This window comes from Scheffersomyces amazonensis (assembly GCF_036850825.1).
Source record: "Scheffersomyces amazonensis strain UFMG-HMD-26.3 chromosome Unknown RJT21scaffold_2, whole genome shotgun sequence".
NCBI classification, from domain to species: domain Eukaryota; kingdom Fungi; phylum Ascomycota; class Pichiomycetes; order Serinales; family Debaryomycetaceae; genus Scheffersomyces; species Scheffersomyces amazonensis.
Genome location: NW_027042742.1, coordinates 1,988,217 through 2,014,669, shown reverse-complemented (window position 1 = coordinate 2,014,669; position 26,453 = coordinate 1,988,217). Strand labels below are relative to the sequence as shown.

Genomic DNA, 26,453 nt, shown 5'->3' with positions numbered 1-26,453 from the left:
GTCGGTTAGTTTGTCACTAACCGGCTCAGTTCGTCGTTTCTTCCGGAGGGAATCAATAGCTTGTAGGTATCTGTTGATGCGTGTAGCATTTGTGATTGAAAGATTTGGATTTGCAACTAAAGCAGTGAAGTTAAGCGGAAGTGGAGGTCCGAGTTTTTCCCAGAGTTTGACAGCTACTGTACAAGACAAGTAGATGTGGCTAGCTAGTTCGGAGTTTGATACCGTAGTTTTGCATATATCACAGGTATTGTCTGCGATGGGATTGTAGTGGCGTCTGTAGCCTAAATTGTAGCGATGTAGTTCATCGAAATTGTTAGGAGCATTAAATTTTAGATGATTCAATCTTGTCCAGAATTTGATCCATTGAGCTTGTGATATACTCAAGTCAACTGACCAACCATTTGGTTCAAGGCATACTCTTTGCTTGGTCTGTTTAGCCTTGCTTCTGCTTTTGAAAGAACTCGGTGTGAGCTCATACATGTCGTTAGCCCATTGGAAATTACGGGGCGTTTGGAGGATGAGTTGTTGTATTTCTTCTTCTGAATAATTTTGAGGTAGTTCAAACCGATAAGGATTTTTACTCTCAGCTATATCAAACCATGCTGAGAAATAGCTTTGTTCAGCATTAGTAAAAAAATTGGCGACACACATGGAATCTTTAAGAAAGACAGAAGGGTCAGTCTTATGCCTGATGGGGGTACCCGCAAGGAGACGAAACCAAGGATATGTTAAACGTTTATTTGGTTGGAGTGGGATTTCTGGAGGAACATAAGCATTATCATTGATATACTGTTGAATTTTATCTCGAAGCAATATCTGATGAGATTGTTCGTCGTTGATTAAGATATTGTGTATAAATCTGGCTCGACGTCCTTTGACTTGTTCTTCTAGATCAAGAAGACCAAATCCTCCTTGGGCCTTAAGAGCATAAAGATTAGTTACACCAATGTGAGAAGGAAAGAAGTTTTTGATCATATCATTTATTTGTTTGATGTCTGATGACAGCATAGGATGATGTAAGTCTCTGAAATAAAGTTTGGAAAAAACCAAGGAGTTGATTCCTTCAGCTTTTTGATGGATTGATAGAGTTCGAACCGTTGTTGTAACTAGTCCTACTCTGAGGCTTTCAATATATGTGGGCCACAGAAAATTATTTATACTGATTCCTAAATATTTGAAGTTTTGATCTCGAATGGGAGATTGTGGAAAAGGGAGGACTTCTTCCATTGGTTCATCCGTGAAATGGTAGATCTTGGATTTCTTTTGGTTGATTAGTGAACCTGAAGCTTGTTCAAAAAGTGCTATTTCCGATTGTATCGTAAGCAAATCTTGTCTGCTACCAGTGAAGAGTGTTACGTCATCGGCAAAGGCTAAATACTTTTGCTCAATTGTCTGGCCACACCTAAGTGGAAGTTCAATTCCTGATAATTTGTTTTCTAGCCTAGTCAAGAAAGGCTCCAAAGCTATGTTGAATAATAATGGAGATATTGCAGATCCTTGACGGGTTCCGGTACCCAAAGAGAAGGGGGGACTGAGGAAATCATTGACTATGACTTTAGCTTCTTGTTGTTGTGTAAGTAGCATGATTATATTGGTGAACTTTAGTCCACAGTTGATGTGGAGGAGTAATTCTCTCAAATAGTCATGATGGAATCTGTCGAACGCTTTAGTAAAATCAAGAAGTATAACCGATTGATATTCTTGTGGTTGTTGTTTGAGTATATGGTTAACTAATGCTCTGAAACGCATTATTTGTTGATCCATTTGTCTTTCTGGCATAAACCCAGTTTGGTTTTTACCGATGATAGTGTCGATATGTGTAAGTAATCGGCGATTTAATACCGAGGCAATTAGTCTAGTAGTTGTATTGATTAATGATATTGGTCTGAAATCCTCCACTTGTATGGATTTTTCCCGTTTGGGAATGATTTTGATAATGACTTCTTTTAAGATTGTAGGTAAGGATGATGAGGTAAAAAGGTTGTTGGCGGCAGAGACCACTAATGGACCTGTTTTATCCCATGTCTTTTTCAAAAATCTGAAAGTAAGACCATCAGGTCCTGGTGCACTTTGATTGCTTGTATTCTTTAAGGCCAATGTAAACTCATCTAAGTCAAAGGTTTGATTGAGTTGACGTTGTTGATCAGTCGAGAATTTCTTATTGAAGCTCTGAATATATTGATTCATAGCCGTTGGATAAGTATCTCTTGGAGTGAACATACTTTTATAGTATTGGGAGATGGCATTAAGTATGTCTGGAGTGGTGGAGAATTTTTGTGACCCTGAACGAATCACAGTGATTAAGTTATTTGAGTAGTTACTACCATTAAAAGCTTCTTTTAAGTCTTTAAAATATGAAGCAGTATATGGCGTAGTTATGTTATTATTTTGGGTTTCAAATACATTTACCCCTCTGATCTGGGTGAGTTGACGATATTTGTTGGTAATTGGTTGAATTAGGTTGACCATATCCGCCAAAGAATGGAAGGGTTGGTCTTTGATTAAGTTTATGAAGTCATCGTCATCTAAGTATTTCTCGGGAACTATAAAACGTTTTCTTCCCGCCGTGATACGTAGATTCTCAGTTACTAATAGATGAAAACCTATAGCTAAGTGAGTGGTTGATATTTGGGATGGTTTTTGCATGAAAAATTTTAAGATTTTTTCATTTTCAGGATTGGAGATGTAAAACCGGTCGATTCTACGTGATGCTTTATGGTTTCGGTTGGTAGGAGCTATAGTGTTAGGACGGAGGTATTTGAACGTATCTATTAGACTGTTTTTGTTAATAAGTCTGATAAGATATTGAGTGGCCTGAATATCTCGGGGCTTGGATGATTCGTCTGAGTGAGGTATTACATTATTAAAATCCCCACCAATTACAATGATGAGATTGTGGTAGTGGTTAGCTTTAATAGTTGAGATAGCTTTGTCTATTTGGTAAAATAGATATTTTTGTAATTTGAATTTTTTTCCTGTGGGCGCGTATATGGATACTATTAAGTAGTGACGATTATTTTCTAATGATTGGATAATAATGTCTGCTACATATGGTTGGTATTGTTGTTCTAGTTGATTTGATAGAAGCGAAGTTGATATTATTTTGAATTTTTGGGAATTGTTTTGAAAAGCAATTCCCGTTCTTGAGGATGGTCTGGTGTAGGCTAAAGTACTACTATTTTTGGAAAGGGTTGTCGATAAGTTATCTGCATCACCCGCCTTGATCTCTGTTAAGAGACTTAGGTCATGGCGTTTAAGATACTTGAAAACGTTTTGATGATTTTGGGTTTGTTGTATATTTATTGTTGTGAATTTGAGTTCTTGACGAGATTGTGGTCGTAATCTTATTTTTCGGTTACGAAATGATAGTATGTCATTTGATTTATTCATAACTGATTGTTATTTAAGCTGGAAGGGAGATTGTCATCAAAAGACTCTGTAGCAAGCAGAGTGTTTGAATGTTGGCTGTCAGATAACTGCTCCTCCATACGGTTGGATGCTTTCATGACAGCGTTTAATTTTCGTTGATGTAGAATTCGCTCTTTTGGCAAGTCTCCTTTTGGTTTACTTGGAGAGCGGAGTTTGCCAATCAGTGGCCTGAGAAGACCCTGATTTAGCGAAGGAAGTCGTCTCGTAGTGGAACTTGGCGACTTCGTGGGGGTTGAGTTGGTGGAACTAAATGGATGATTTGGTTCCTCTGCCATAGTTAAATCGGTATCAATTTGAGTTGGTTCTAACGATGGCTCGTCAGAACGGCTCAAATCAATATCAATTTGTGTGTCTATGAAACTATTGGCAGGGGTAATAGTTTCTGAATAAAGGTTTTCAGAAGTTTCTGATTCAGTGATATTTTTTGCAGCAATTGCTGGTTGGGTTTCTTGATTATCATTTTTTTTGGAGTTTTTGGATTTTTCAGTATTTTTTTCGGAGGTTTTTTCAGAAGTTTTTTTATTTTTTTTTTGTTTTTGATTTTGGTGTAATAAAGCAGTAACAGTTGAAGTGGAGTCGGAATCGGAGGAGGAGAGTTCTTCTTCATCTTCCTCGTCAGAAAGGACCATAAATGGGTTGCTGGTTTGAATAGCAGAAACAGCAGGGTTTGGAATTGAAGATTTTTTAACCGTTTTGGTTGGGGTGGTAAAACTACCATTTTTAGTTTTTTTGGTTGATGGTTTGACCATTGATACGTCATTCTTAGGAGGTTCGTCATAGTCAGTGGTGCGAGGACGTTTGTTTCCTTCGGCCTTTTCTCTAGCAGCCTTATGGCCTGGTCCATTATGTTCACGTGAGTCACATCTAAGACAAGGAGCATTTGTACATCCCCATCTAGTGTGGGCTTTAGTGTGACAGTAGGAGCAGAATTTAAGGTGTGATTTGATGGAGACTTTATGATTTTCAAGTATTTTCCTTGTGCCCGTGGGAATTGTGTCCGTAGTAAGGTCTACGAGAAAATAAAGGGTAACCATTCTTTTCTTGTCTTGAATTTTAGAAAATTTAGGTTCAGTACTTTTGATAAGTTTAAAGTATTGTTCCGGTTCTGAATCCAGAGTGGTAAGGACCTTTTGAATGTGGGCTGGAGGTGAGCCTGAATAAAGGGATTGCATTCGATTATCAAATGTCTTGGATTTAGTTTTGGGCTCAGGGCCGAAGAAATCTCTAAGTTTGGTGCTGGCCTGTAAGGCGTCATCTTCTGGTAACTCATACTCAAGAAGGGCAAGAGAGTTGGAGATCTTGTGATTCAAGGTAAAGTAGAAGTCAGTACCATTAATGTGAAGTGGTCCTGTTGATGAAGAGGAGAGAACCTCTTTAACAATGGATTGGATATCAAAGTGATGGCTTTCTGGGTATGTCTTAGGATCATACTTATTCAACAAATGGTTTAGTTGGTGGAAAGTGATTGAATAAATGTCACTAAAATACATTTCGGTACAGTAGTCTCCATTTATGAGCAATCTAAAATGATTCTTGAGACTGAGGTCTCTACAGGTTCTCAACGTTTCCACCAAAACTTCTTGTGTTTCGGAGTTGAGATCTTGTATACTTAATTCTAAGTCTAAAAGGTTGAAAGACGAGGCAAAATCCTGATCTTTAAGTTTAGAACTTTCAAGGAGTTTTTTGAGCTCCTCGTATTGGTTGACATGCAACCTAGCTCTAGCGAAGACCCCTTCGAGATTGTGGATCTTCTGTTCAACATCGTTTTCCAATTTTGTAAAGAATTGGTTGAAATGTTGGTCTAAAAGGGTAAACATTGTTGGAGTGTCAATGGGAGGTTGTTGGGTAAAATCAATACTAAGATTGTTTGTGGTGAAGATATTTTTACCAGATTCTTCAATGTATAATTCTTGAAAGTCTTCTGGAACTTCCTTTAACCGATCTTTCAAAAGTGTATAGGCACTAACCCCCAAGTTGTGATGAACTTGGCGGGTATAGTAGAACTTAGCGTATTTAACACGTTCTTCATCGTTTAATAAAAGATCTTTCTCAAGTTTTTCAACAATAAGTTCGTATTCCTGTAATTGTACCGGGTTTAAAGGATTATCGATAGGAGGAAGTGTAGACTTTTCCTTAGTTCTAGTTCTAGTTGCAGCCGGTTTAGCAGCTTCAGCATACGTGAGCGGAGTCACGTGACTGGTTGAAAAATTTTCGACCGTTAAATCGGAAATGGGTTTTTGGCTGGTAGGGGCCGAATTCAGGGAATTACGGACGCTTGACAGCTGGTCTAAAGAGTTTGAAGACAGAGATGAGTCCAGGACATATTCCGGAACATCGACGTCGATCAGATCAGGTTCTAAAGCCCCTTGTAAGGGGTTGTTTGAGTGGACACCTGGGGATTCACTCGCAGTTTCATAAGTCGACAGGGCCGACGGGACTAGCGTCCTATCAGGTGGAATCGGCTCGGGAGGAGTTGGGGGAGGTAATGACTCGTTAAGAGATGCGCTGGGAGTACTGTTTGAGGCCGTTAGACCTATATTAACAGAGTAGTCAGACATTTTTTTTTTGTTTTTAACGTGACCAAAATCCTGCATGCAAGTAAATGATATTTCGTGTTCTACCTAGCCTTAAGGTTTTTCAGAAATCGGTTCTGTGGTCTAGTTGGTTATGGCATCTGCTTAACACGCAGAACGTCCCCAGTTCGATCCTGGGCAGAATCATTTCTAATTGGTTGCGCAAATGGTTTAGTGGTAAAATCCAACGTTGCCATCGTTGGGCCCCCGGTTCGATTCCGGGTTTGCGCATTTCTTTTTTAATCATCATAATTATAATGTACTTAGTTAAATTATATTTTGGAGATGGCTTCTTTTTAATAAAAGTGAGTGCTTCTTCGTATCTCATTTTAGTTGATGTACGACGGCTCGTTTATTTTTTTTGAGTAAAAAAAAAGGCCCTTATCGCGACCCTAAGAAACTTTTTTACAGCCAAAATGCAAAAGCTATATAAGCAGCTCAATTTTCCTATGAATAAAGTGCTGCCTAATTCTTTTAAATCTTTCTTGCTTTCTCTTTCTCTCTTTCTTTCTTTTTGCTCATTTCAATCAATCAATCAATCAATCAATTCAATTGCTTGAATTGTCCAATTGTTATCTTTAGAATCTAATAAATGTCGGAGCTTATTAGTTTGACCGTCAGGGTTTGTGAATTTGTGTTAGCAGTGATTGCTTTGGGCCTCTCTGCATCTTTTATTCATATTATTGGTTATGGATATGGTAGAATTATTTATGTTCTCGTTATATCTATCCTCACAATATTGTATCTTATTCCAGTTACCTTATTGTGCATTTTGAGATTGATTCCATTTTTGGTTATTTATCTTTCTGAACTTGTTTTCTTTATTTTATGGTTGATTGCTTTTGCTCTTGTAGCAAATGATTTCGGTAACTTTGGAAGTTGTACAACTGATGGTAATACCTTAGAATGGTGTAGAGAAGGTAAAGCATTAATTGCATTCACTTTGTTACTTTGGTTAAAATTTGCTTTTTCTTTGGTGTTAACTCTGGCATTCAGTCTTATCCCTCTTTTGTCACTGTCGGATAGTATATTTTCTGTAGTTACTTTAACTTCAAACAATTTCGTTAGGGGTGGAATTTTTCTTAAGGGTGACTGTCAAAGGAAAGATCTGAAGAAAGATCTAGAAGCTGCACCTTCAGAAGAAAAAGAGATTGATGTCTCTAACGAAGATATTAATCATACTGCTCTCGAAGAAGTTTTACATATCCAAGAAGAAGAAGGAGGATCTTCAGATATTAACCATGATATTTCAAGTTCAAGAGAGATAATTATTTCTTGAGCAGTATCTTTAAATGGCGATCATATAATCATATTTATTCTGAATATTCATCATGTTGTATATTTAAACATCTGGTATAAAAAGCTATCTAATTTCACTATTTTATTTCTATCTTTATATTAAATACTAATAGATTCAGAATTGTCTTACTCTTTAATATCTTTCTTAAAGAAAACGTCCAATGAACCCTCATATAGATGTGGAAGTTTAGCAGCTCCAGACTTAGTGTACCACTTTCTCTCTGACCATATACTTTCACTAATTGGGGCACCACTTGCCTGAAGTTTTTTGGCAATAACTTCATTTTCTTTCCAAACTCTCAAAATATTTCCACCCATCAAACCTCTTATTTGTTCATCAGTTGCTCCTCTTTCTATAGCCTTTATTAATAGATCAGGATATTTAGATACATCTTCTAAACCTTCTGGAGCACTATCAATACCATCGAAATCACTGCCCAAACCTACAGCATCCCAACCAGCAACTTCAGCAATATGAAAAATATGATCTAAAGCATCTTCAATAGTTACCTTTTCGGTATTCTTTTCAGGATTTTTTAAGAATGCTGGATAAAAGTTAACTTGTACAACTCCTTTGTTCTCTTTGACTTTTAACAAGACATCATCTGGTACATTTCTGAGATGAGGACACTTTGCATACGCAGATGAATGAGAAAAGATTACTGGAGATTTTGTAACTTCTAAAGTATCAATCATTGTTTGATAAGATACATGAGATAAATCAACCAACATCCCAATTCTGTTCATTTCTGCAATACATTCTTTACCTAACTCTGTTAAACCCTTATCTTCTAAGCCTGCACTAACTGAACTTGCAGCTGTTGCAAAGGGATTATCACAATTATGAGTTAATGTGATATATCTTACTCCTAAATCAAAGTATTTCCTAACCATGGCAATTGAAGCATCACATTGATGTAAACCTTCGACTCCAATAGTTACTGCCAATTTCTTTTCTTTACGATAAATCTCTAAAGCTTGATCAGAATTCCAAGCAAATTTCAAATCATTATCATACTTTTCAATTAATCTTTCAATAACATCAATTTGTTCAATAGTATCTCTTACAATAGGGGTTCTATAATTGAAATCTTGAGATAAACTATCAGGATAACGACATCCAATATAAGCAGAAAAGAATTGAACTCCAAGTCTTCCCTTCTTTATTTTAGGTAAAGATGTATGATTCAATAATTTATCATCATTGAAATCAAAATTAGGATCACTATTTAATATATTATGTAATTGGATCCGTAAGAGATACGGAAAATCATTATGTGTATCCACAATTGGAGTATCCTTTAATAAATTTTCTAATCTTTCCAGGGGATTGGATTGATTCAGAGATCCTTTCCATAAAAAGCTCATAATAATCTTAATTTACAATTATACACTAATGAATAGTATGTTCAAAATGAATTCACTTAAAGTGTGGATTAAATATATCAAGTAATCTGTGGTTCCCCTCTGTCGCTTATTTTTTCTACAATCGGCTTATCACAATCCCTCGCCGAAGCATAGAGATTCTACACATTTAAACCTTTTAGACAAATCATAACCCGATCTTGATATCCCGAATCAAAATTATATGATACTTTGTTATAGGAATTCTAAATACTTTCCACTCCTATTGGTTCAAAATTTAAATAAGATAGATAGTCAAACAAGAAAGCTTAGATTTCAAACTAGACTTCAAAACTTATGTCCTAAAAAAGCCAACTGTACAATAGATTATTGTTAGTAATTATTTCTTAAAATTATATTGTAAACAAGATAGAAATTAATCGAAACACTTCATAAGGTGTTAGTTGATTTCAATTTTAACCCGAAGACATTGTAAATGGGTTAAATCATGACGATAACGCATGTAAATTCTAATCATTTTGTGATAGACGATTAATTCAAACTTCTTATACTTGTTAATAGTAATATTAAACATACCATTTGATATGTGAAGAATCTTGAGTTTGATCTACACAATTTTATAGTAATAGAAAAAGAGAAGAATAGGTTAAAAGTTCCAAAAAAGTTTTCATTGAAATTTTTCAAGTCGATGACATTTCTGGCAAAAAAGTGCGATTAGCTACGACAGTTTTTTTTTGCAGTTTTATTTAGTTAACCCTAAAAGACAATATACTATTTTACACTAATGGGCAGTAATCTTCTCATGATGTTTCTTTAACTCATTACACAAACCAGCAAGTATATCCGCCTTGGTAAGTATATCATCGTCATCATCATCATCAGCTTTCTCATGCTCATGAGCATCTGAACCAACTGTAGAATTAAGAATTCCTGCTCTTGTATTCAAGGCAGCCATATCATTATCATTATTATTATTTTCCTCAACTTTAGCAACAGATATACTTTTATTTTCTGACCTTAATTTAGAAAGTAAACTTGTTTCAGACTTGACAATATTTGGAATAGATGAATACATATAAGTGTACCAGATTTCAATTACTTCAGTAACGTTCAATTGCGGATAATCTGATAGATTCAAAAATTCAGAGGCAAAATCTCCTTCATTCAGTTCTGAAACCTTATCAATTTCCATACCATCACTTTCATTGCTTGATTGTTTGAAATCTTTTAATGTAAAGTCAAACTTGAGAAGATAGAGAGCCTTCAAATTAGCATATATATCTTTGGTTTGAATAAAAGGAGTAAATAACTTCTTCCTTACTCCAACCCATTCTATAAAATTATCCTCAAAATCAACTCTCATATCTCCAAACTTACCATCATTCATAAGCTTCAATAACAAATCTTCCAATTCTTCAATATTTATACGTAGCTTTCTCGTTAAATACTCAAATCTAATTGTTTTGTAGGCTTGGACGTACTTTAAGATGAGTTTTTGTTTCAAATTAACTGATATCTGAAATAATGCGTGTTTAAATACTTCATCATCACTCAATGGATCATTTTCAGTATTAATTTTATCAGTAGTTTGATCGAACTTTTCAATATTCAATTCATCATAAGCTTTAATCAATAGTAATAAATTGGAATATTCTGCAAGCTTTGCATAAGTTCGTGTCTCCTGAGACTCAAACGGATTAAACTCACTTTCTGTTAATAATGAACATAAAGCAACATACTTTAATATTCTATTTTTCTTTGGCAAACCTGCAACATCATAATTCTTAAAACTATCGTAGAATTCTAATCTTGCTTTCTCATAATTTCCCCTAAAGAACTGTACTTTTGCACCACATTCTTTAATAGTAGCCAAAATTCTAGGATGTGTGACAGCCGTAGTTATGTCTAAACTTCGGCGATACAATCGACTCAAGGTATTGAAATTTCCAATTTCTTTGTGTGATTCATATTCAATTTCAGCAGCAATAACTTCTAAAGAGTATGAGTTTTTGGTATTTTCATTAACTTTATTCAATTTTTCATTTATAGACTTTAACAAATCTGGACATTGGTCGAACAATCCACTATCGAGAAGAGAATTAAGTCTATTTATATTTATCTTGAGCCATAATCTATCAGTACTGATAGATGATACTTCTGAGTTTTGTAAATAATTCAATATGACTTCATATACGGAAAGAACAAACTTTGTATTCTTTGAGGCAGAATAATTATTAATCATTTTATTCAAGGAATCTTCAGCGTAATCTCTTTTTACTAACCCTAGTACAGGTATGACATTTTGTAGATATTGTAGTGATTCTTCATAGTTTCCTAAATTGTAATTGATTTTAATGAGTTGCTTATATGACTTAAATACCCAGTCAATATTTTCAGTATTTTGTTCTACACCATCGATTAATGATTTCAATTCTTTAATTGCTCCTAAAGGATTTTCATCTTTCAAGTTCTTGGCGGAATAGTACTTATTTTGCTAAATATTATGTTAGTATTCAATTGCATTTAGACATGTCTAATGATATATACATACCAATGCGATATCCTCATCTTCTTCTATTACGTCATTGTCTTCGTTGGCATCCTCGTTTTCATCATCTTCAAATTCAAATTCAAATGACTCTTCATCAGAGTAGAAATCTCCGTCCTCTATTTCTTCGTCATCCATGTTACTGTATACTGACTGGTTTGATAAGCTTGTACTTGTGCTTAAATGGTATCAAATTTAAACTTCCTCTCTCGCTGCGGCAATATGCAGAACTCCCAAAAATGGGGAAGGCAATTCGGAGCAAGCGCCCACAAGTCACAGGGTAAGAGATGGTAATTCTAAATTTACAAGTCATTGTGGCCATTTGGTTAATGGGGTATTTTGGTAGTATCTGTTCAGCACAATCCTGGATGTGTGTAAGTACATGCCTTGATAGGTATTAAATCAAAAGAGAACACTTCGGAATAAGCATATAACTACGAAGATCAATTGGAGAGGTAGCACGACTGCGAACAAAATCCATATATGATGAGTTTGTATATAATTACCTAATTGATAGATATATAATAGCAAATAATAAGTTAACTGCATTTCTTAGCATCACTGCAGTACTTAATTCCTTATTAGGAACACAGCGACATTTTCAGGCTCACTTTTTTTCAAGTAGCTGCAAATTTCGTTCCATCCCTTTTTTCTCAGGGATTCCTGATTCCTTACAGCCTGAGTCGAATGCCCACACATTTGATACATGCTTAAAGTACGTTTGGAGTTTGCTTATAAAGTTGTTTTTTAACAAAATATTTCATTCAAGAATTAGAATATTAAATTATACTAAACAGTAAGAGAATAACTATATAAAGGGACATTTATAAGGAAGTGTACCCTAGAAGAACATGAAATAACTTATCAATCATTTTAATCATTTTCTTTTTTTTGGATATCATTAATCATGAATATATTAAGATCAGTAACTCATTTCGTCCACTGCTAAAGAGACAGTCCAGCTTATTCGCTAGCAGTAGGAGTTCCTTCATGGTAGGAAACATCTGGCTTAGATTTTTCAGTTTCAGAGAATCCTGAATCTTCATCAAGTAAGTCAAGTAAACCAACTTCCTTAAGAATTCTGTTATGGATTTCTGCTTCAGTTCTAGAAGTACCAGAAGTATCACCGAAAAGTTCATCAATTTCATCTAAAGTTCTACCTTTAGTTTCTGGAACGAAGAATTGGATGTAAATGGCACCAAAGATACACATAAGACCTAAGAAGATGTAAGCACCGTATTTAGCACTGGCAACAAAATCTGGAGTAGACATGGCGACAGCAAAATTGTTTAACCAATTAGAAGAAGCACCAATGGAAATACCCTTAGCTCTCATACCTAATGGGAAAACTTCGGCAACAATAATCCAAGCACATGGACCCCAAGAGTAACCGAAACCGATGGCAAAGATCCAAACGAAAACAACAGCGGCCCAACCAGCACCAGAGTGAGTAGTAAAATCAGAAACTGAACCTAAAATACCGGCAACAATGAAATGACAAACACCCATAACAATAGCACCAGAGACTAAGACAGGCTTTCTACCTAATTGATCGACCCAAAGAACAGCTGGAATAGTGGCAAGGAACATGACAATACCGACAACACCAGAAGCTAAAAGGGAAGTAGTAGTACCTGATAATCCTAAGGAGTCAAAGATGAATGGAGCGTAGTATAAAATGAAGTTAACACCAGTCCATTGTTGGAAAGTCATAACTAAACAAGCAACGGCAACTCTCTTGAAACTTGGGTAATGGGTGATCAAAGACTTATATTGTTCGAAACCAATCTTAAAGTTAGAAGATGCAGAACCATCTAATAAATGTGGGTACTTTCTTTCAATTAATTCTTTTTCAAATAATCTTTGAGCTTTCATTTCAAGGAATTCCATTTGAACTAATTGATCGTTCTTATCCAAGTTTCTTAAGTTAGCAAGAACATCTAAAGACTTATCTTCTAAACCTTCATTCATTAACCATCTTGGAGATTCTGGCATGAAAGTAATACCAATGGCTAAAATGATAGCTGGAACAACTTGAATTGAGATTGGAACTAAGTATGAAGCCTTACTTTGACCATCACCAGTACCACCAATAAAATTGGTACCGTAAGTAATCCAATATGAAATCATAATACCGAAAGTAATGGCTAATTGTTGTAAAGCAACTAAAGAACCACGAACTTCTGGTGGAGATAATTCAGCATTATATAATGGAACAACCATAGAAAGGATACCCACACCAATACCGACGATAAATCTACCACCTAAAATATAGGAATAGTGACCACCACGAACACAGGCTTGAACAATTACACCAAGAATGAAGAACACAACACCAGAAACAACAGAAAGTTTTCTACCAACTTTATCAGCAATAATACCATTCATAAGGACACCAACCCAAGCACCTAATTCTAAAATAGAAGTCAATAAACCTTGTAAAGTTGGATTGTCTTGAATCTTACCAACACCAGCAGCAATAGAGAAGGAATGCATACCAGAAATTTGACCAAACATACCTTGATTATAACCGTAGACTAAACCACCAAGAGATGCAAAGACTGCAATTAAGAATGAACGCTTGTTATGGATTAAACCGGCGACACCAGATTTACCGGCGATTTGTAAACGCCTTTGAGCAATAATTGCTTGAACATCACCACCGTCAGCTACGTGCATTTTGTATTATATTATATATCAATGAATAAACGTACTAATTAAAGTATTGAATAAAAAAGAAAAGTAAAAAAGAATTTATAAGCTATTTACAAAAAACAAAGAGAAGAAGATTAGATCTGGGTTTTATATAAAATGGGAATATATAGAGAAATTATGTGGTATAGTGAAATGAAAGAAGTAAAATTAATTTGACTTAATAAGAACAATAGAATATCTGCGTGTGTATGAAGTTTACAGATATTCCCACCCCTCCTCCGCATCTTCTGTATGCTTAATTTTTGTCCTTATGCAGATGATGTCGCTGTTGTATGTCAGTATGTGTCATTTGGTAGTATTAGCCGTAGGCAAAGTCCATGCAAAACAATATTGGATCCCCCTCAACCCCACACAATTTCTAGCTGTACAGGAATAATATCATTGAAAAAATAATTATAACTAACACTAGGAATGTCGTAAAGTAAAGTATGCGTAAACCAAATAATAATGATAATAATAAAATGTATACATTAATACTAAAATACCTAGCCAGCTAATAGAAAAGATTCAGGAAGGTTAATCCATGAAAAGGATAATGAATAATAATGCGGGACAAGACAAAATGTCTGAGATTTTTCCGAAGGTTAATCCTGACTTAGTGATTGCGGGGCAGTTACACAAAATAGATTTATACCGATAGATACACTTTCGTATTAAATTATTAGTAAAATGAGAGACATTTGGCGTGGCTGGATCAAAAAATATTTTTTGAAGCCTGTCCTACGTATTTTTGATTAGTCGGTATGGGGTAAAGGGAGGGGGGATTGACCTTCTTGTCATAATTCTTCCATTTTATTGAAGCTTTTTTTTAACACTGCCTATTTTATTTGAATTTTGTATTTAATATTTTTTGAAATGATAGTGTTGAATAGCTGTTTTGATTATTCAATGAATAATTATTCGGATCAACCCCACAAACTTTTGTTCCTTCCCTGAATTGGTTGGGCTACTGACACCTGCTTAAGGATCTTGGTTAATTAAAGTTGGTGGGTCTGTTCGGAATTTGCACTAAACTTTTTAAGTTTATGTATATGTTGCTCTACGACTGGGGTACAGGAATTTTTAAGTGGCTTTTTTTCTTTAGTTTTCTTTGCTCTGCTATGTAAAGAAACTCGTTCCCTAATTAATTCCGTTTATTTATGTAATTCAGACGCGCGACTCGGTAGAGTTAGCTCTTTATGTTACCATTAATTTACATTTTGTATTTACTAAACAGCAAGGATAAGAGACAGTTAGAATATGATTACAAATGTTTTGGTGGCTTTAGTTTTATCAACTCTTTGTTATTGCTTACTTTTGAATACAAGTCTAGTCTTTGACCCACACCATATAACTTTTCGGATCAATAATTTTATTCTATGCGTGCATAGATTATGGAATAATATTTTACCTTTCATCAACAAGCGCCACTTTCGTATCAATTTCAATTACCATAGTAATCAACCGCATGCTGGATAGTTTCATGTCGAATACCACAATCTGATTTCAATTGTCGTAATCACTTTTCAAATAATATGCAACTCAAGAGTATCTGCAATATCTTATAAACCGTACGGAAAATCTTTTCTGTGCATCATGATGATTTTATACAATCTAACATTTTATTTTTTTTGCCCTTACAATTTATTTTATTTTATTTATTCCTTTGAGGTGGGGTACAGAAAGCGGGGCTGTATTGGATCGTACCCCACATAATCATTATCCTTAAATACAAAATGAGAAGTACAGCAAAACAAAATTATTACAATGACCATTTGAGGGCAATAAATTAAGAAATAGTTGACATCAATTCAATCATAAAATCGAGAACAAAAAATAAAACAAATCCCCTAGATCTGGTCACAGAAGCAAAAACGAGAATTTTATTAAATAAGTTCCAGTTTAGGATGGAATTCCCCAAAATCTTATCACAGATTAATTCTGCTAAAGCGTACATATGTCATTCAAAAATCTTTAAAACAAAGAGTCGGATTTGGGGTAACTTCAACCTAAAAAAATAGGATGGGTACAATAGAATAGCTTTTTTTCGTAAAATGAAACAAACGTAAATGTTAATTGTTGCATTGTGGTATAGAAAAAAAGTTAAGCTATAATAGCGGGTTGTGAGCTCGTTGGGTTGTCCCCTACTCATCTCAATTTGTTATCTGAAATAAACGAAGCCCTTGAATGAACCAGTGACAACTCAACACCCGACCATGCAACTAATTGTTATTGTTACATCAAGCGAATAGCATACTCAAGATTAAAAACCTACTACGGTTATGAATTGCTCAATTGTTTTTGAACTACATTTACTTAAGCGATTTGACGCTTCGTCAATTCTAGCAAAGACTTTTGCATATGGGAAATAGCTTCTTTAATTAATTGACAGTGCGAAAACTACATAAATTTTCTCGACTGGTCAACAGGAGATTCTGCCTTCATCGGGTAATTCCCTTGATAATGTCATTTAATATTTATCAAAATTATATATATAAATTATATAATTTGATTAAGTAGATTTATTATTTTCTTACAGTAACTGGACACAGATTTATTAATAAGAAAAGAACTCTGTCAATTGATAGAAATTAGACGGTAATAATGATAATGAAAGACATATGCTCTAGACTCTCGCTAGCCCAAGGATAAAATTAATTAAGTGTATGATCAATTTTGATTATGATTCAATCTGATTCCTTCTATTGTATCTCTTGGTAGTAGAGAGGTTTATTACGATTTCAGGACAATTACAATTTGCGGAGTGCAGGCCAAATACCGATCTGTCGGACGCAGAATATGTCTGTCGTACCGTGCATGATTTCACCTTCCTCTTTTTTTTATTTCTAAACTTACGAGAAGTGGATTTTTTCCGCTTCAGTAAATGATTTATAGTATAGATTAATTTTTTCACTAGTGGTGTTATTGCATTCTCTTCATTAAAAATCGTATGAAAATGTATCGGACGACTTCAATCTTAGCATAGGCTACTATTGCGGAGAAAAGGAACTTGGAACTGTTGAAATTTTTTTTTAAAAAAATGTCGTTTTTTTCGTACGATTTTTCGTAATAAAAAATAAAATATTTAACCTAGGAAAGAAAAATTGTGTCATCCGCTAGGGTTGGCCCCTTACTATTTTTCCTAGTTGCGGGATTTGCGGCCACGAAAATGCTAGACTGGAAGGACTCACAAACAGAGCAAACAAAATTCACAGCTTACAAAGGAAGAACACTATGTGATAAAATTATTACGTTTTACCCTTTGTCTTTATAGTATATAAGAATAAAAACGATTTTCAAAGCTATTCGAGGACTTATATTTTAGAAGGTTGTTACCTCATAATTAAATGTAGTGCTTTAGTTAAAATATTTTTACAAATTGGGTTAAAATGAAAGATTATTTTCCGATTCTCCCCCATATTGCATTTGATATATCTATTACCAGTTTCCGTTTGATGATATGCTTTAATAATCAATATACACTAGATATAAAATAATTGTTTCTTTAAAAAAGAGGGGCGTGTATAAGAATTCATAGGTAAGTAAAATTTAGAAATGTTTATAACTCAAATTTGTCTATACCTTTGCGACCAATTTGCAACGAAATTTTCTTTTTCTTGAACGATTTGAGAGAAACTTTAGAAAATCTCAATTTATATATAACAGATGTAATAAACATTAAAAAAAAATGAGTAGAATTATGAAGAGGAAGTCGAGAGCTAATAGAGAATCTAATCCTTCTTGTGCACCAGTCGTTGTAGACCACAATTAATGGCTCTGCTATAGTTTTCACCTGTTCCAGGTTTCTCTCAAACGTATTCACAATTTACATTATCAAATTATATATATGAATGAAAACTTTATAGTATTGATTGTAGAATTGTAAGCCTTGCTCAAGGGAGGATGATGAAGAAGAGCTTATTCCATGTTATAGATGATCTTGAGCTTTCGAGGACACCAATGTCTCTAGGTAAAATGGTTGCCATTTTCTTCTAGAGAGAGTGTATAATAACAAGTTCTACCAATTATGAATCTTAACTCTTCCAAACGAGAAGGATATTGGTGGTTTTGGCTACAAATAAAATGTACTGGCATGGTAGCATCACGTCACATGATATAAAACAACGTGATTCATTGATCACGTGACCAATCACGTGAGTTAACTGATTATAATTGATTCAGTTTAAAACTTTCCGCTAAAAAGGCAACTTGTCCGAGCGGTTAAGGAGAAAGACTTGAAATCTTTTGGGCTATGCCCGCGCAGGTTCGAGTCCTGCAGTTGTCGTTATTTTTTTAATTTTTTAAACTTAATTCATTTATATTGAAATTGTCTACTTATTAACTTTTAATAACTAAATCAACAGCTTTACTACTCATTCCAAGCCCGCAAAGATACCCGGAACCACTGGCACCATAATTATGAACGATCGTGCCGGTATTAGTGACTTCTTTTTCAATACGAACACCACCTTCTCTCCCTGGTCTAGCTCCAGCAACTACACGAAGAATTTGTAAATCTTTAATTGTATTACCAGTTTCATTGTCTTCCAAAAGCTTAGGAAACAATTGAGTGGTTCTTCTCAAAATATCTTCGGTTTCAAATCCATAAGTGTTAGCATCAAAATTTCCTGCTTGATAAAATCCTCCAAGAATGACTTCATGATTAATTGAGTCTGGCCTTTTAATTATATAGGTTGAAGCATCATCCCATAATGAAACACATTCTTTTATATGTGGAGCTCTTATAACAACAACTTGTCCCCTAGTTGGGAAACTTTTCGGATCTTCAACACCTCCTAAAGTCATTGATCCAGTTCCAGAACAGTTAAATACAAGATCTGCATCGTTTTCTTTGAATGCGTCATTGATGTGATTAATCTTTTTTCTTTCAACTGTAACGCCAATAGATTTCAAATATTCAAGAAGATTACTGATAAGTAAAGGACTATTGAAAACAAATGCCTTATATCTAACCCCAACTTTTGCAGTCTTCAAATAGGCTGGTGGTTCTACCAATTCATAATCTTCGACAAAATCTTTTATCTTTGCAAGATATGAATCATCTGGAATTTCATCCAAATATTCTGTAGAATAAACATTTCCGATACCTGGAGTTGGACCAAGTTTAGCTTTTAATTTGTCTAAATTCTCGTAAGTATATCTACTGTAAGGGAGATGTTCTTCATCAATACATGCTGAAAAGTAAGCACCTGCATATGGAGAAGCGTACTTAATGGATTGATCTCCAGGTAAAAATTCAGCAACTATTTTGATATTCTTACCCTCAATACCTCGTTCAGTTAATAAATATGTTGTATACAATCCAATGATTCCTGCTCTAGAGGAAGTATTAGTAAACTTGATTTATCTGTTAATTGGAAAAGAATACTTACCCTATGACAGTAACTTTAGACATAATGATATTGGTTACCTTTGGGATATGATTAGGTCTGTTAAGATGTACAAGTACAACTAGAAGTAGTGGTTAAGAATATTGAATGTCGTACTTCCTTACTGGTCAAAACTTAGATAGTCGTAATCTGTCGAAGTTTGTTCACTATCGCCAATTACCTAATCGGGATTTTTTTGCGACACGGCTGCGTACCGCATTTAACGGCAAAATTCCGAATTTCAAAATGCTTTGTTTATTAAATCTATGATACTATACTATACTATACTATACTAATGACAATGCTAAATTAATCCACTTAAGGTGAGTTTTTCTAAAAATGGGGGTAAATCATTTTTTCTTATTTCTATGACTGAACTATCAAAACTATCAATTCTTATCTTTGCTCCTGATGTATTTGCTAATTGTTGGAAAGCTACACTAAATGTATTTAATCTAGTAGTAACTGTAGTATCATTGGTATTGTTAGTAGATGCTAATCTTGAACGAGTTGATTGGTCCATACCACGAGGATATTTTGGTGCTAGACCAATTACCAAATATGTATCACTAGCAACATCTAAACTAGCAATTACTAATGGTTTTAATGATGATTTACTATTATCCATAATATATAATTCAGTAATATTTTCCATTAACCATGATCCAAGCTTATTCAACATCAAGGGATTGTTAAAAATATCTAAATCAGGAATTGATCCATCATCAAGAACACATAATCGGTATAATCTTAAGTTAGTCACCAATTTTCTATCAAGTACTGAAGTACCCGTTCTAAAAATAATTTGTTGAATTACTTTGGCATGATCTAAACCTTGTAGTAACAAATCAAACCCTTTTGAACGCTTGAAATTTGAACTGATGGTTTTATTAGTGTTCATGGTAGTGGTTTGAGTATTTAAAGCATCCCAAGACAACCAGAAATTCTTTACCCATGATTTCTCTCTACGTTCAATCTTTTCTTGAATTCTAGCTCTTTCATCTTCATCATCAGATACATCACCATTTCTATCATTTTCTGAGTCATCATTATCATCTCCCAATAACCTCTTGTCTACTTCAAATAACGCAGTCAATGATTCCACACATTCCATTGCAGACAATTGACCAGAATAACCAAATGTTCTGATGAATCCTTCTCTCACTATACTTTCTAACCCATACTTTGGTAAGTATCTACTGAAGATAAATGGTAATTGCTTTTTAACTCTGACATCCATATAGAGCCACTTTTGTTGAGCCATAGCCAAGGAAACTCCCATAGTTGCAAACATCTTATGCAACTTCTTCTTTCCTTCTTCAGTCCAGAGATTTAGCTTAGCATTAACTTGTGATGAATAGAAAAAGGAATCATATAGCGTCCAGTGACGTAACAAAAATAAGTGATAATCTAACTCAATAGTGAGTGAAGTAGAATCAGCTGTCTTTTCACCATTATTATTACTTACTGAATTACTAGAGGGTTTCAATCTTAGCACTTCATCTTTCAATAAAGGTTGAAGTTTATCATAAATATCCGGATAATCATTATCTAAAGAACTAGTACCGATGATAGCTAGCCATAAATATTCAATACTGGTTTCTCCAATTGCTGCCAATAATGCATATATAGTAGTGGAATTGGCAGTAATTATTGTTGTACCTTGATTATAATAATTTTGTACTGTATTTTCATGTTTTGATTTTTCATGCTTTGCTTGTTTTCTTCGCTTTTTAATTCGATTCTCATATCTTTTACGTTTACGATTAGTAGTATTTTCTGAATCCTGTGAATTGAATATTATATCCTCTTCATCATCGTCATCGTCATCTTCTGTTTCAGCATCTAGTTCATTGTCATCTTCATTTTCTTCATCATCATCTTCTTCTTCTTCTGATGAAGATTCATCATCTTCTTCATCTTCCATATCAGCAAATTTCTCTACCAATGTGATATAGGATGATTTTTCTTCTTGTAAATTAGCATCTACAAATCCATCGTCAAAACATACTACAACTGAAGATCCAAATAAATTATCCAAGCTCCAAGGACGATGTCCATCTATTATATATATCTTTCTCTTCAGTTTAATTTTAGCATGTTTCGATGCATCTCTTTTCAAATCTTCATTTACATCAAGTTCATCATCAGTTTCGTTGATATTATTATTATTGTTATTATTATTATTGTTATTATTATTATTATTATTATTATTATTATTGGTAGTATTGGTATTATCTTGTAGAAGATCTTCAACATTCAATTCAAAGAAAGCTTCCAAATCCAACATAGCACCACAACCAATTAAAATCACATTAGTGACATCATCATCCAATTTCAGATAATGTCTCTTCAAATCAGAATATCCAACCACTGGTATCATCTGATATTGAATCAACTCTTTTCTTAATAATACACTTAAGATCTTGGCTGAACATAATGCATCTATATTTAAACAAGATACAAACAAGATCAATTTACATGTTGAATGTGATACTGAACTTCGCCTTATTTCCTGGAAGGTAGCTGAATATTGATTCGGTGTAATATACATATATGTTTAAGTTGTTTTTTGATATTCTATGTTCTATTTTCTATGTTCTATGTTCAATTATGAATATGTATATGTATATGTTATGGTGTACTAATTCTATTGTGATGCAGTCATACGTATAATGTAAAGTGGGGAATGTGAAATATTAATTGTGAAATGGTTACCTTGTGATAGTATGCACAAAACTACTTGTTACCGATGCACAAATTCTTAATGTACAGAGTAGAATGTTGACTATTTGTAGTAGTTGATGTTTGTATGGAGTTTGATATTTAGTATGGAGGTTTGATATTTTCAGTAAGCATCTTTCAACGCGTACAAAAACTTTCCTGTACTGAAGCCATCAACGCGTCGGGGTGTGCAAATTTCACAGCCATTGATTTTTGTTGCAGCTACAGAGATCAAATCGTTCTTCATCACTAAATAGAGTCATCAGAGTATATGAGATGGTGTGAAGTAATAGTGTGAAGTAATAGAGGTCACATAGAAAATATTATAAACCTCACAGGATATGAACAGTCAATGTCAACAGTACCAGTCTCATATGCCTAAGAATGGAAGTTCTACAGATTCATTGTTTGTTAGTAGTTTATGTTATTTATTTTGAATTTCTATTGGGAAATCTTTCAATACAATGATATATAATTGTGAAAGATTGGAATAGGAACGTCTTACTATATTGATGAAGTGTCTGAATTTAAGGAATTACTTTGAAATTTCCTGTCTTTATCAATGACAACGTATTTAATTCACTATATAGAACACACATAGAAGAATAAAAGATTGCAAATGCATGTTGAAGAATCTTTAGAACAATTGAAAACTCTCAATTCAGCAAATGATAGAGCATATAGAGATTACGAATGCTTTTATATATGGTAAATTCTTTGCACGTGACCAAAATCGTGATTTTCACGTGATAATATGACCAAGAGATTTGTTGAGCCGAAATAAAAATCAATAATAAGGGCGTGTGGCGTAGTTGGTAGCGCGCTTGCCTTGCAAGCAAGAGGTCACTGGTTCGATTCCTGTCTCGTCCATTTATTTTTTTGAATTTTTTATAAATAGCTTATAGTGTTTAAAGACAATTGTGAACTCCTACATTGATTATAATATTCAGATTTATCAATGTAATATTACGAATGGGACAATATTATTGCTAACACAGCTCTTACGATAGAACAACTCATTTCTGTAAAATGGTTAGAGCACCTAGACATGGGAAACACAACTTGTCTCCACTTACCGTTTGTATCAATCTGGAGAGTTTTTCCCTTTGGCATAATTCTTGTCCAGAGATCTCTTCCTATCTAATCTGTTATATACTCTATATAAGTAATAAGTAGTGTCTACCCTATAAGTAGTAGGGTGATATATCAAGCCTGGTAAAAGTTGCACTGGATACTCGCAGACCAAAATCTGATCTCGGAGTACAGAACAAAGGCCGACTAAAAAAACGACATTTCAGATCCTCTGCCCCACGTTAGACCAACTGTTATATTCGTCATATTTATTATATTACACTAACTTAAACCTATAGCTGACATTTCTATACTGCTTCAGCCCTTCCACTAATCTGCGAATTTAATACGGAGTTAAGATTGCAGATTTACCAAGTTGCTCTAGAAGCAACGCTAGGGAAGAAGTTCGGAAAATGGGTTCTAAGGAAACTGGATGTATCTCTTCGAATACAGACGATGATAATGTGCCCTCCAGTTCTAAACAAAACATTTCGTCAAACTCAGAACCTTGGCTTATGATGTTAAAACGGTCATTTGCCAATAAATACATGAAAAAAGATGAAGAACGATATACTCCTGATGAAGTATATAATCGACGAATTTATCTTACTGCTCTTGCAGCATCTATGGCTGCTATAATTATAGGTTATGATGGAAGTTTTATAGGCAGTACTGTTACATTACCTTCGTTTCAAAATACATTCAATCTTGTTAATAATCCTAATGCATCAAATATAATTTCTAATGTTATATCAGTTTTTCATATTGGTTGCTTCTTTGGAGCTCTTGCATCATATCCATGTTCATATTATTTTGGGCGAAGGTTACCCCTAATTTTTGTATCAATAATAAACATTATAGGTTGTGGAATTATGTTATTAGCATCTTCAAGACATGGGTTAACTCCTTTATATGCTGGTCGTGTATTATCAGGTATAGCAGTAGGATTTTCAACTAATCTAACAGTAATTTATATTTCTGAAATATCTCCTCCTTCAATTCGTGGCCAATTAATTAGTTTCTATGAAATAGGTTGGAGAGTTGGTGATTCTGTTGGATTTTGGATTTCATTTGGTGTAGAACAACATATTCCATCTACATCCCGTAAACAGTGGCTAATTCCATTTGCTATACAATTGATACCGAGTGGTCTTTTTCTCTTAGGAAGTTGCATTATGAAGGAGTCACCTAGATGGTTGTTTCAAGTAAACAGACATGAAGCAGCTATTAGGAATTTGGTTTGGTTGAGAAAGTTACCTGAAAATAATGAATATATTGTATATGAGGTCAATCAAATTAAAGAATCTATAGAATACCAAAGAGTCAAAGTTGGTTTAGGACTTTGGGATCCATTTAAACAAGTATTTGTTCATGATACAAAATTATTAGGTCGACTTCTATTGTCATGTTCGTTATTCTTATTTCAAAACTTCTTAGGTATTCAATCAATTAATTATTATTCTCCACTTATCTTTGCTGGTTTAGGGGTTAATGGAGTCAGTAATACTTTGTTCACCACTGGTATGTTTGGAATTGTTAAGCTTGTCTGTACTTTCACATATATTCTATTTATTGTGGATACTGTTGGAAGAAGGAAAGCATTTATGGGTTCATCTGCTATTTGCTCTATATGTTTTTGGTATATTGGAGCATATCTAAAGGTAAAAGAATCATCACATACGATACATAATGAAACTCTGGCTGGTCCAGGAGGTACATTAGCAATTGTACTTATGTATATATGGATAGCGTCATTTATTCTTGCATGGTCTGGGGGTCCATTTGTTGTTGGTGGTGAAATTTTCGATCAAAACATTCGAGCTTTCATTCAAGCCATCAATGCTGCAGTATCGTGGATTCCTATATTTTTGATGTCAAGATTTACAACTCAAATGATGGATGCCATGAGGTATGGGACTTACTTCTTTTTTGCTAGTTTAGCATTAATTTCGATCCCATTCGTTTATTACTTTCTTCCCGAAACTAAAGGAATAGTTTTAGAAGATATGGATAAACTATTTGCATCTAATTTAAAAGCAAAGGATGCTCATAAAGTTGTACTTAAGGAAGCTAGAGATCAATCAAAACGGACATTACAAGATAAAGGGTTATTTAAAATGGATACTAATAAATCCAACAGCATAGAAATTATAGAAAAGGTGAGTACACCTCAAAGTCAATAAGAAGAGCTTCTTGACCTACTACTTTTACAACCATCCATTACAAATCCAATACAATAACTCCTAAACTAGTAAAGTAGAATGATAATATTAGCATATGGCGAAATCATGAGTAAGCAATTGTTATGAGTAAGCAATCATGGCTGATAATAGATGCGAACATTTAAAAGTGTGGTATAGAAATTGATATGTTTGTTGACTAATCATACTAAAAGGATTTTGGCTTTTTGGCTCATTTGCACCGCCTTACGATTATTAGAGCTACAATTAAAGTGTTTAAAATGCAATTTAGGAGATTTAGTGTAACTATATATTATTTAGGAGATTTAGTTGTTTAACCAATAGACACTTAGAATGATGAGTCATCTAATTCAACTGGTGGGGACTAGAGTGCATAATACGAACCTTTACATTGTATAGTACTGTTATAGTGCGTGACCGCCGTATTAGTGAGCTAGATTACACAAAAATTTAATATAAAGACAAATTGCAAAAAACGGGTTTAGGAAATACGAAAGGGGATATATGTTGTGCACTTTTTTCTTTGCTTAATTTGAGTGGTTCATAATCATAGTTATTAAGTAGGGAGGATTACTCATCATTAAAATCAATTGAATATGCGATACTCGCGTAATGATAAAAAGATCTGTACCACATTTTGAAAGTACATAAATAGACACGTATTTCTCTAAGTTGCAACGTCTATTATGCGTTAGCAATTATACAATATTAAGACTATAGAAAGTAATTAATAGTTAATTATGTCGCATAACGATTTAAAGAAGATAGATTCAGCTTCTGAATCAGTGATTTCCGTTCAATCAACTTTGGCCTCTATAAAGAATAAGACTAAAAGTTTATTCAGCCGTTCTTCAAGGAAAAGTATACCTGATTCTAGAAGATCTAGTGAAACTAGTACTAATAGTACTGATACTAATAATTCGACATTGAATTCTACGAATTCAGTTCCTAATGATAGACACACAAGATTAAAGACAACTACAATTTATTTGTCTTTAAAGTCTTAGAGCAATGGTTATAAGGTTAATAAAAAAAAAAGGTTTAGAATATAATTAGTTTGATACAATTATATTTTGGGATTTGTTTCAATTCGATATGGTATGATACTAATGGATGTCTGATCTCCATATATTTTCTATCTATTCTAATAATACAATTT

The 26,453-nt window shown here is 34.0% G+C and overlaps 8 protein-coding genes and 4 non-coding genes across 12 annotated transcripts; 7 read left to right on the top strand and 5 right to left on the bottom strand. All coding sequences in view use genetic code 12, as the record gives it.

Moving 5' to 3' along the window:
• The first annotated feature begins 6,075 nt into the window (after positions 1-6,075).
• Positions 6,076-6,149, top strand: RJT21DRAFT_t59. The gene has a single exon. It is a non-coding gene; the product is annotated as a tRNA-Val (tRNA).
• Positions 6,150-6,162: 13 nt separating this feature from the next.
• RJT21DRAFT_t60 lies at positions 6,163-6,233 on the top strand. The gene has a single exon. It is a non-coding gene; the product is annotated as a tRNA-Gly (tRNA).
• A 302-nt stretch (positions 6,234-6,535) lies between these two features.
• Positions 6,536-7,281, top strand: RJT21DRAFT_125583 (MARVEL domain-containing protein; the record flags this gene model as incomplete). Its single annotated transcript, XM_064882832.1, has 1 exon — positions 6,536-7,281. Exon 1 carries the CDS (start codon positions 6,595-6,597, stop codon positions 7,279-7,281), a length of 687 nt encoding a protein of 228 aa, XP_064739837.1. The 5' UTR covers positions 6,536-6,594.
• A 146-nt stretch (positions 7,282-7,427) lies between these two features.
• On the bottom strand, positions 7,428-8,669 carry RJT21DRAFT_2445 (dipeptidase; the record flags this gene model as incomplete). The annotated part of the gene is made up of 1 exon (XM_064883860.1): positions 7,428-8,669. One exon carries the CDS (start codon positions 8,667-8,669, stop codon positions 7,428-7,430), a length of 1,242 nt encoding a protein of 413 aa, XP_064739836.1.
• A 641-nt stretch (positions 8,670-9,310) lies between these two features.
• Positions 9,311-11,382, bottom strand: RJT21DRAFT_93744 (uncharacterized protein). Its single transcript, XM_064885693.1, has 2 exons — positions 11,218-11,382; positions 9,311-11,160 (listed from the first exon to the last, which is right to left on the bottom strand). The coding sequence occupies exons 1-2, from the start codon at positions 11,350-11,352 to the stop codon at positions 9,448-9,450; spliced, it is 1,848 nt and encodes a 615-aa protein (XP_064739835.1). The 5' UTR covers positions 11,353-11,382; the 3' UTR covers positions 9,311-9,447.
• Positions 11,383-11,892: 510 nt separating this feature from the next.
• HGT9 (Hgt9p) lies at positions 11,893-13,953 on the bottom strand. The gene has a single exon (XM_064881321.1). The coding sequence runs from the start codon at positions 13,891-13,893 to the stop codon at positions 12,178-12,180; it is 1,716 nt and encodes a 571-aa protein (XP_064739834.1). The 5' UTR covers positions 13,894-13,953; the 3' UTR covers positions 11,893-12,177.
• Positions 13,954-14,446: 493 nt separating this feature from the next.
• RJT21DRAFT_119226 (uncharacterized protein) lies at positions 14,447-17,684 on the top strand. Its single transcript, XM_064881320.1, has one exon. It carries the CDS (start codon positions 15,169-15,171, stop codon positions 15,385-15,387), a length of 219 nt encoding a protein of 72 aa, XP_064739833.1. The 5' UTR covers positions 14,447-15,168; the 3' UTR covers positions 15,388-17,684.
• Positions 17,685-18,111: 427 nt separating this feature from the next.
• Positions 18,112-18,193, top strand: RJT21DRAFT_t61. Its single transcript has one exon. It is a non-coding gene; the product is annotated as a tRNA-Ser (tRNA).
• Positions 18,137-19,569, bottom strand: RJT21DRAFT_119224 (FAD-dependent oxidoreductase). Its single transcript, XM_064881319.1, has 2 exons — positions 19,302-19,569; positions 18,137-19,246 (listed from the first exon to the last, which is right to left on the bottom strand). Exons 1-2 carry the CDS (start codon positions 19,322-19,324, stop codon positions 18,247-18,249), a joined length of 1,023 nt encoding a protein of 340 aa, XP_064739832.1. The 5' UTR covers positions 19,325-19,569; the 3' UTR covers positions 18,137-18,246.
• On the bottom strand, positions 19,534-21,511 carry CDC45 (DNA replication initiation factor). Its single transcript, XM_064881318.1, has one exon. It carries the CDS (start codon positions 21,223-21,225, stop codon positions 19,603-19,605), a length of 1,623 nt encoding a protein of 540 aa, XP_064739831.1. The 5' UTR covers positions 21,226-21,511; the 3' UTR covers positions 19,534-19,602.
• A 1,308-nt stretch (positions 21,512-22,819) lies between these two features.
• RJT21DRAFT_t62 lies at positions 22,820-22,892 on the top strand. The gene has a single exon. It is a non-coding gene; the product is annotated as a tRNA-Ala (tRNA).
• Positions 22,893-23,506: 614 nt separating this feature from the next.
• HGT14 (Hgt14p) lies at positions 23,507-25,276 on the top strand (the record flags this gene model as incomplete). Its single annotated transcript, XM_064885378.1, has 1 exon — positions 23,507-25,276. The coding sequence occupies one exon, from the start codon at positions 23,507-23,509 to the stop codon at positions 25,274-25,276; it is 1,770 nt and encodes a 589-aa protein (XP_064739830.1).
• Between the last annotated feature and the right edge of the window lie 1,177 nt (positions 25,277-26,453).